Source organism: Limulus polyphemus, unplaced genomic scaffold (assembly GCF_000517525.1).
Source record: "Limulus polyphemus unplaced genomic scaffold, Limulus_polyphemus-2.1.2 Scaffold2124, whole genome shotgun sequence".
NCBI lineage: Eukaryota > Metazoa > Arthropoda > Merostomata > Xiphosura > Limulidae > Limulus > Limulus polyphemus.
Window position 1 is genome coordinate 84,444 of NW_013667734.1, and position 10,690 is coordinate 95,133.

Consider the following 10,690-nt stretch of genomic DNA (forward strand, 5'->3'; position numbering starts at 1 on the left):
ACTTACTTCTATATATGACATGAATAACCAATTGGAAGCTCATAATGTCTCCCTAGTGGTTTTCTGCACACCTTCTTCTTCTTCTCCCTTACCTGTTTCTTCCTCATGGGTCACTCCTTCACTGTGTACTATTGTTCACTGTCAACTCAAATGCTGTCAATGGCACCAGTGACTGTCAGGTGAGATTGGGTCTAGTAGGGGCCACACTGCTACTTTTTGGAGATACTTGGGAGTCATTTTCCACAGACACATGGGTTCTTCAGGTCTTATCAGAATGTCTCTCTCTTTGTTTCTTTTCACCTCCTTCCCTATCACCTTTTCCTGTTAATTTCTCCTATCCTCTTTCCAGCCAGCATCTTTCTGTAGCAATTCATGATCTTTTCCTCAAGGGCACTGTAGAACCTTCTATTCCTGTCTTTTTGTGGTCCCGAAGAAGACGAGGACTGGCCTTCTGTTATAGATCTCTCCAGTCTGAAGCATTATATAGAAATTCTGTGGTTCAGTATGGAGTCTTTCCTATCGTTCTGATGGGCTTTTACTCACGGTCTTCAGATGACAAAGATCAAATGCTTACCTTCATCTCCCCATTTTCCCTGCGTCCTTTTGTTATCTTCACTTTGTCTGTACCAGTTCCAGACTCTCCCTTTTTGGTGGACTTCGACTCCCTATGTTTTTGTCAGATGGTCAAGACCTTTTCCCGACTCCTTGATTTGCATGGACTTTGTTTCCATCACTATTTTGGCTTCTTTCATCAACACAGTTTCTCTTCCTGGTAGCTGCTTGAGTGTATTGGCTGGTCAAGGTGGAGAAGTCCATTCTCATGCCTACTCAATACCTTGTTCATCTTGAGGTATTCCTCAAATTCCTTCTCAGTTGGGACCAGCCTTCTCTCCTTCGACTGCATTCCATTGAGCCTTTAATTTGAAAGGCTCAGTCCTCATGTATTATACTTGCATGAGAGGTTGTTTCTGTTCTGGGGACTTTGGCTTCTTTGGAGGCCCTTATTTCCTTTGGCTGAGCTCACGTGAGGTCTCTTCAGTGAGTACTTCAAGATCAGTGGAACCTCACAAGGGATCCTCTGAATTACCTGGTTTCCATTTTTCCTTTTGCCTGGTGGCTGAACAGGAACAACACAACAACTGGTATCCATCTTCCTCCTCCATTACCAAAGGTGCATCATTTTTACAGGTGCTTTTCTATATAGGTGGGGTGGGGGCTATTGTGATGCCCAAGAGATCTTAGGCCATTGGTCATTAGTCAAATTGACTTTCCCTATCAATTTTCTAGAATTTCGGCAGTTTGTCGGGCAATGGCTCATTTCCTACTGGTTTTAAGGGGGGGAAATGGTAGTGATCTGTGCATCACCCAAAAAGGGGGCACCAAGTCGTGGTCCCTGTCTTTTCACATATTGGACATGCTGTTTTGGGCCAACAGCCATTGCATTCATTTGCTGGCCAGTCATATCCCAGGTGCTCTCAATCTTGTCACAGATTGTTTATCCTGTCCTTACAAGATTCTCCCCACAGAGTGGTCCCTCAACCCTAAGGTTTTCAAAGGACTATGCTATCAGTTGTGTACTCCCTAGCTGAATGCTTTTGCCACTCACCTTAATACCAAATTACCTCTGTTTTCGTCCCCTGTTCCTCGGACTTCAGCTTTGTGATAGATGCCCTCAGTCAAGATTGGATGGGCCTCTATATTTATGCCTATCCCACCATCTGTTTTCTTCCCAGGTTCCTATCCATTGTCCAAACCACTCTGTCTTGGGTCCTTCTGGTGGCTCTGTTCAAGCCAGCTCAACCTTACTTCCTGCTGCTTCTCCCTCTTCAGTTGTCACCAACATTACCTCTTCCTCTCTCTCTCCTTTGCCAACTTCATTCGACGGTGCTTCATCCATTCTTCCCCACACTCTGGCTTCATGTATAACTTTTTTCTGGTTCCTTACGAGAGGTTCTGTACTTCCAATCTGGGTACCATCTTTTCGTTCCCACTCTGTCTGCCCTTTTTCTATGTCAGTGTGCCAATGTAAGTGGCATATGTTTCACTGTTGATCTCCTCTATCTCTCACCTTTCTGAATTTTTACCTGGCTTTTCAACAATGATCTTTCTGTTTTGATCATTGCCGGTTATAGAGCTACATTATCATTTACTTTTCGTTTTTCCCATTTCTGCCATGTTATTTCCCTTCTGTTTCAATCCTTTTGTCTCTGTCATTAACCTTGACCCACACCCTTACCAGATTGGGATTTTAATGTTATTCTCTATGCCATTTACTTCCCTTCATTTGAACCACTGGCTTCATGTTCCATATATCACCTGTCCTTGAAAACCTTTTTCCTCCTTCTGTGGATGTTGAAAGTTGGATGTATTCACCCTCAATGTCTCTCTCAACCTTTACCACAAAACTTGTGTTGTTCTTTATCCTGATTGTACCTTCCTTCCTAATTGTACCTATGCTGCTTGTAAAAGTAAGTTGCCTTCACTCCTACTTCCCTTTGTTCAATTTCCTATCTGTACTTCTCTACTGATTTTGACCATCTCTTGTGTCTGGTCAGGGTGCTGAGGTGTTATGTGGCTTGCATGGCTCCCTGCTGTGGTTCCTGTTCCTGATTGTTTATACACTGGAATCCTTCAGTTTCCTTTGACCTTTCTCCTATTACCCTGAGTGGCTGGGTTAGCCAACTTGTATGTATCACCTATTTGGCTACTCGTCTTTGTCATCCTTTGGAGGAGATTGTACAGGGCAGCATGTAGACTACTACTCCTATATTTTTGTCACATTATCTCCATTGTTTGGCAGTTTCCTCTCGGCCAGATATCATCTGCCTCCTGTTGCCATCTTTTACTCGTTAGTTCATCTGTGAGTAGGTGTCTTTTCCTTATATCTTTTCTTCTTACAGGGGCCTCTTTGCTCTTGTATATTGGATCACATTATTTCGCGAGTGATGCCTGTCCAAGTATATTATTCTTAAATTCACAATCTATGGCCAATAAAGTCAATAATGTTCACTGGTGAGATGGAGTGTTCTGCAGGACTGCTAGTAGGTTATTCATCGCAGTGTATTGTTTTATAAATATGTTCATCCCAGACTTTACACTCATGGACTAACATGAGTGAAGCAGAAAGGTATTGCTGCCCATCCCTGCTGTCCCCTTGATTGTATCAATCAGGACCAGTCAGCTTTTCAAAATAGGGTTTTGTGGTCACCAATTGCACCTTCTCTGATGTTGCATTCCTCTGGACTCTCCAACACATTTTCCTCTGCCCTTCTTTACCACATACCAGCTCCTAGCCACTGTGATGGAGGACCATGGAGGCTTCCTTTTGGATGTGCGCAATTCTGCTTATTTGAAAGTAGGGCAGTGGTGTTTTGCTGGTGTAGGTGGCATGACTTATCTTCCTATCATGGGTTTGATGTATTATTCTGGATGCTGTTTGGTGTGTGCGGATTTTTCCATCACATTTAAATATGCAGTTCAGCCTTATGACTGGGAACCCTCCTTTCTACTGCTGCTGGAATATTGGTTCCCAGGCGAATGGTGTTGATTGGAGCCAGACCAATCAACGTAAGTCTTCACATGTGAGTGGGGTGGGACCCTCCTCCTACTGCAAACTGAACGATATATTACCAATGCCCATGTGGTTTTCGACTGGAGTTGACCCTCCACATTGCATTTCCACCTTCCTACCATCGCCCAGATGTCGGTTCTCTGGGAATACAGGTGTTGGTCTTGTTGGATATGCACACATGATGACTTGGGTTCTTAGAATGTAAATCCTTCTTCTCTTCTCGTTCCTGCATCTCAAATGAATGGTAGAAGACCCTCCTCCTACTGTGGGCCAATTGATCCCATCTCAGTACTGCTCGTTTTGGACTGGAGTTGACCTCCTGCTTACGGTCTGATGCACACTAGCCACTTTACACCACTGGCATTTACTTCTTTTCAGATGTGTCTCTTTATCACCCATTTTGCGACACATTCATTGATCGAGGGAAAAAAGTATATCTGGTTCAGATGTAGTGAGGTCTCCTACGAGTGTGTTTCCTCTACATTTGTGAGAGAAGTTAATATTTTCCTTCACTGAAAATATATTCCTGATAGATACTTACATCTTATCACACCTCCCACCCTTCCTCCCCACTTCCAGTTTGTTTTTCATGCCTAATCTTGAAGTGAAGGTTGGGTTTTACTGCATAAATGGAATCATCTGTGCTAGGTGGGTATGTCGCACTCCTTTTGGTGGAGGGTTGTCACCTGCTTATTTCCATGCTACAATGAGATATTAAGCTGATAAAGCAACTGTGAGAAATGAAAGTGGAGTGATATTCTAATGATAATGGGGAAGCAAGTGATTTAGGTCAGCCATTATTCTCATTAACCATTCAACCTACATATCAATCAGCTTTATATGGCTTACAGTCTGAAAGAATATCACTAAAAGTATTTGAAAAACATTGTATTATAATTGATAATATCATGTAACATGATGCCTATATCCAGTGCTGAAAGTTAATATTTTCCTACACTGAAAATATATTTATAATAGATACATACCTCACAAAATAGTTTTCCTAGATTTGTACTGCCATTTTTGCTTGCCACCAGTCTTTATGCTCCCACCTACCTTCACATGTTTTTCACATGGTACAGCTGTGAATGTTCTATCCAATAGTTGTCCTAAAAATAATAAATATTGGAAGTGTAACTGTACAGTAATTCATCTTAAGGATGAGATGTGATGTTTAGTATCAAATCTGACAAATTTCAAAATTCCTATAATGATAATGCATAATCAAGTTTTTTCTTTACCAAAGAACATACAAAATTTATTTAATTTATTTCTGAATTCAAATTGATAGTTTAACAATTTAACTTTTTAGTCTTCTGAATGTTGTAGAACAGTGGTTCTCAAATGTTTTTGTTCACAGAGCATCTGTTTTTCATATATTTATTTAATAATACCTTGGAAGACCACAATGGAATCTATACACACAATGTTGCTTCTTCTTTTCTGTAATTATGCAGCTTTTATGGGCCACTTGAAGGGAACCCACAGACCACAGTTTGAGAACTGCTGTTGATCCATTTTGGAATCTGTACAATACGAGAAAATACTTTTTTGACATTAAGCTATGGGTATATTATCAGAGTAACAGTCCAGTCCCGTAGTATGGCTGGTGGGTGGTAAAGTGCAGCTGACTGGTTGCCTTCTTTCTGGTTTGTTGTTCAAAATTAAGGACAGCAGCGGATAGTCTTAGCAGTGTGCCATAGATACAAATATCTGCTTCAGTGAACTTTTTACAGTATTTGATAAAAAGAGAAGAATCTACTTAAAAAAATTATATGAATTAATTTGTCTGTCTCACATTTTCTCAATAGTAGGTAAATAAATCACAATAGTTATCAAATAAATGTAGCAGTGATCATTATTGTGCAAATTAGTTATTTGTGATGTTTCATTATAATTCATTAATGAAATGTTTTTGCTACAAGGTCTAAAGGATCAAAGAGGTTTTATGAAAAGTGTGTAAGAACTAAGGCATTTCTTATTTTAAGTAATAGTGACAAGAATTTTATTCCTTACGTTATCTATAGTTAAAATGTTGCAAGGAAATAACCACATGTTATTATATTCAGCTCGAGTTTTCCGGTCTTCTCCTCAATTTGGGTTTACTCTGTTGACGTATGAAATCTTGCAAAGGTTATTCTATGTGGACTTTGGTGGAAGGTAGGTTGCAGAGAGGCAAAATCATTTTTATTTTAGATATTATATAAATTGTTTAAGCTTTTTTGTCACTTTTGTCAAATATTTTATACACTCAAGATTCAGTAATTTTGATGATGTACTTTGATTTCTGAGTGTATATCATCAGGTATATATTTTTTTTACAAAATTTATTTTCCTAATCAGTTGTTACTGTGCCCAGCCACTTCAATCTCTTTATGACTTTTAATGTAATAGCTCTATTTCATGCATCCAATGGATGGCATTTTTAACTTTTTCCTGCTCTGTAGATCAATATTATAAGAGGAGAAGAATTATAACTACTGGAGTGATTTTCTTCCTGGTGTTGAACAAATAATTCAAGTCCCCTGTGATCTCTGCCTCCATCACCATAATTATTGTTATTTTTGTTCTAATTTTACTGAATGATAGCAAGGGTTTTTTGTTTTAAGACATGTGGATTTAAATTATGTTACATATCCCTTTTAGGTAATAAAATATAATTTGTTTTATATAATAACAGTATGATATTAATAATTAATAACCAGAATCTCCATCTGTTATAATTGCTACTTTTTTGTTCATAGGCCACCACAAGGTTCCGAAGTTACAGTGCCTATCCAACCATCTGAGAAGAGGTCTGAGCATCCTGACCATATTGGTGGTTACAAGCTTGCTCGAGCTGTATTCTCAGGAATGGAGTCTAAGTTTGGACTTTTCCTACCCAGATATAGGTTACCTGGGAGTAATGAACTATTGTAAAGAATCAAGGACTTCAGACTTGTATCATTTAGTTATGTAACCACAAAGCATATCAAGAGAAACTTCCAACAAGATACATTGAAGTCAGCAGGAAAAGATGCACTTTTTGATTTAAACTAAACTTGTGAACATCAAGTTGCTTTTTTTTTTGCATGTGTTTGAATTTATATGTAAATTTTATGATTTTTATCCCATAGTAAGTCTTCCACACTGTAGTCTTTCCAAGACTGGTTTTGCGATTTTTCTTTTTTACATATCTTCTATAGTGATGGGGTATGAAAACATACTGTAAGCTTACAATTGTCTAGTGGGTGAATGCAATGCAGTTATTAAGGCCAGTATCTTGTTTTCTAGTTTGAGTGAAGATAATGTTGCACATATTAGTGCATTTTGGACATTGCAAGACTTATGGTCTCTTTCAAGCCTCTCTCTGAATACTGAAAGTCTTACCTATAGCTTTAATTAAAGAAACTTCTAAGAAGATTCCCTGTCATGATTAAACCCCTGTGTTTATGACTTTCAGACAGTTGCAAGTCATTCAGTGAAATGATTAATACAATTAATAGCCAAGCATAAAAGCATATATTTTTAAAGAGCTTACATTTTATATGGAACAAAGAGAGAGAGACAGAGTTTTTTGGTTTTTTTCCAGCTATCTATAGATTCTAGTTTAAAATCAAATAAAGTATAGTGCTGATTTTTTAGATAATTAAAATAGAAATAGTAAATTTAAATGTATAACATTCAATTTCTTAGCAGGTAGCATGATTTTTTTCAGAATTTGTGGTTTTTACTTTATTATATGTTTTTTTTATAATATTAGAACATACCTCAAACTGGTTATGCTGTGATATCGTTACTGTACTTGTTGTACTTATAATGAATATATTTTATAAACCTATCTCTTTTCTTTGCAATGTTTTTGAAAACTATTTCACATGGAATAGTGGAAGGTATATGGTAAAAATTAAACATATTGTGGAATATATCATTTTGTTAGTACTAATCATTTTCAATATCAAAAACTTCCTAACTTTCTTTGTATAGGCTATTTTTATAATATTTAGAGAAGCAAGATATGAAACTAAATAATTTTTTATAGCCATTGTAGTTTATATAAAATTCCTTCTAGAAGATAAGAATTGAAGTCACTACACTAAAATGTTTTTTGTTCATAAAGGATTTCATTTGCATTTTTTATCACCTTTACCAAAAATGTTTGAGAGATATAGCAGTGATATTTTCCATTCATTTGTCAGTCTGTAGACATCTAATTTTCTGCATGATAAATAGTTCTGAATAGTGTATTTCACTCAAACTTCATTGGGTATGGGGAAAAACTATATTGATTTTGTGGTTAAAAGGTCAAGGTCACTATTTGAAATAAAAATAGAAATTTGAATTTTGCTGAAAAGAAAACACAATCTTTAAGTACACAAACAGGGGAATCAGCCTTTCTACTGACTGTTTTTTTTTTTTTCCTAAAAATGTTGCAGTTACATTTGATATAAATAACTTTAATCACCATAAAAGATAAAAAATCCATGCTTTAATTTGGTCAGCATAAGTAGAGAAGAAACAGCAAAATTGCTGATAAAAATAATTCTTTCTGCACATACAGATTTTGAGGACTAAGCGATTTACCTAAAAAAGCCTGCTTTTCTGAACAGCAGAATTGTTAAAATTCAGAAATTTAATTAGTACACTTTGTATTAGATCTTCAGTTATTTTATTCATCTCTGCATTTTTTGATTTAAAGATAAAATTAATACTTTATAATAATGTATGTCTTCTTGCAGTATTTTACTCACAAGCATCAAAGTTTGACAAAATTAGTGCATTACTAAGTGCCATTTCATATAATTTTTGAGATAAATTATACAGATAAATTTTGTTTGTATTTTTAATGTCCAACTTGTTATTGCAAAGTGCCAGATGTTTTTATGGTAAAGGCAGAGAAATAGTTAGTGAGTGCTATGGTTATAATTACAGAATACAACATAAGTTGTATATATCTATATCAGCAGCATGAAGTGCCTTAATTGAGAGTCAATGGATATTTTATATTTAAAATTGTATGTGAACAGAAGCAATACTTCAGATCAGAAGTACCATCATATTCTGATCATTTAGTAGTTGTATTTGTTAATAAAATGTTATTTTTGTAACCAATGCTCTGGAATACTTTGGAAAGATTGTCAAACTCATAAAACAGTTAAATAAAGGGCAAAAGGGTGAGTTGGTATTCAAGCCCCATTTCATTTGCTGGTATTAGATAAGCTTTTCATCATCCTTTTCACATTATTATTGTTTTTTTTATCTTGTTAAAATTCAAAACTTTTGTACTTTTCTTTTATTTACAACTTTAATACCATGCAACTGCTGAACTTTTCTCTGAGAGATTATCATATTATTATTAGAAACAGAGAATATTTTAATACATAAGTAGTACTAAGATTTTGACAGAAAATAATTTGTGCTATCCTTCATACCAAGATCCTTTGTTTAACTTTGAAAGTTAAATCTGTATATTTTATAAAACTTATTGTGTATTCTCTTTACCTAATTTTAAAATTAGTTCATATATGAACTCAGTAGATAATACTCATCTTTAAAGTGTCTAATTTAATACATAAACATTTTGATTAGTGTAGGCAATTACAATTAGTTCAATAGACATATATCAAGAATTTTAATTGCATATTGAAAGTTATTTTCCAGTATCCTAATCCTGTCATGCTGGATCCATGATAGTGAATTTTTATCTGTATGAAGGAGGTGTGCAGTATCCATTAAGTACAATGAATGGTGCAACTGTAACTTCTTTCCAAGCTTTAATTAAATAATTCAAATAATTTTTGTTACATAGTATACTTATAGTGTTGACAAGACAGCCAAGTGAATCTTTAATGTTTTGCCTTAATATTTTGATTGGTTTCATAACAATATACAGTTTAAAAGCATCACTTAAGTTATTGATGTTTTATGTTTATGTGAAAATGATTTTAAGTTTCTTCAGTTTAAATAGTTTCATAAAAAAAGTTTACATTGTGCCATTGTATAAGATTTGGTTCAGGTAGAAATCCATGTTTGGAGAAAAACCTAAGGTTTGATCTACAGATACCTGTGCTATAATATATAGTATCCTGAGATTTATGAAAATTATGTTTTCTAGTATAACCAAAAATGAAGCTGTGTGTGTATTTCTTTTGGAATGCTGTGTATGGTATTTAGAATACCATAAAACATACTTTTTTATATAAACAAATACTGCTGGAAGGCATAAGTTGCTCATTTTTTGTCCTTTAACACCTTTCAATAGTGCTGCTACAATGAAAATTGTTTGGTTTTGCATAACCTTTGTTTAATATCAAATATCTATCTGAGGTACTTTTTTAAAGGATGTAGTATTTTCTATGGAAAGCTTAGGTAGCCATTTGATTTTATGAAAAATTATGTTTATTTGTAGATTTTAAAACGATTTTGTAGAATTAGTGTTAGAGGTGTTAGGTTGGTTGGTGGATTGTTAATTGGGACAAGTTATTCAAAACGTGTTTACATGTATTTTTAAACAAACAATAAATTTCACTTGATAATCAAGGCAGCAAACAATTGTTTTTATTATTTATCTGTATTTTGCCAGAGATAAAGATAAAAAAATTGAAGAGCCACCATTATAAATGTAAAATAATACAAGAATTAAGAGAAAAAAAAATGTCAACCTGTGTTGTGACACCAAGAATAATTGGTGAAAGTACTGTTTTGAGGCAGAAATGGATGTACTTTAATTTTTTTACATCCAGTAATAATAAGTATATGTATTCAATTAAATGTATTGAAACTCTTTTATGTAGTTAACCATTCCATGGAATGTGTGATAAAACAAAAGGAAAACTTGTAAAATAGAATTATAGGTAAAAATCACCATTCACAAGTATTAGCACTACATGAGATGAAATTCTGCACCTTGAAGGATTAGATAAATTCTCACCTCATTTTTCTGTAACTTTGCTTTATATTTTACATTTAGTAAATGTATCAGATCTTGCGCGAATTCATTACAAGACCTGATGAACATGTTTACAGTAAAAACTTTGTAAGTTAAGACAAAATACGTGTTAATTTTTATTTATCGAAATTTTATACATACATTATCATAGGACTTTGATGGTTACACATAAGTAATTAACTTACATTTCA

General features: G+C 34.9%; 1 protein-coding gene across 1 annotated transcript in view; it reads left to right on the forward strand.

Annotated features, from left to right (window-relative positions):
• Window positions 1-10,090, forward strand: part of LOC106466021 (calcium-binding mitochondrial carrier protein Aralar1-like) — a 60,001-nt gene extending 49,911 nt beyond the window's left edge. Inside the window, exons 16-17 of the mRNA XM_013926268.2 lie at window positions 5,641-5,731; window positions 6,316-10,090. Of these exons, the coding sequence (XP_013781722.1) occupies window positions 5,641-5,731; window positions 6,316-6,490 (266 nt within the window). The 3' untranslated portion in view covers window positions 6,491-10,090. The remainder of the gene's footprint in view (window positions 1-5,640; window positions 5,732-6,315) is intronic.
• The last annotated feature ends 600 nt before the right edge of the window (window positions 10,091-10,690 follow it).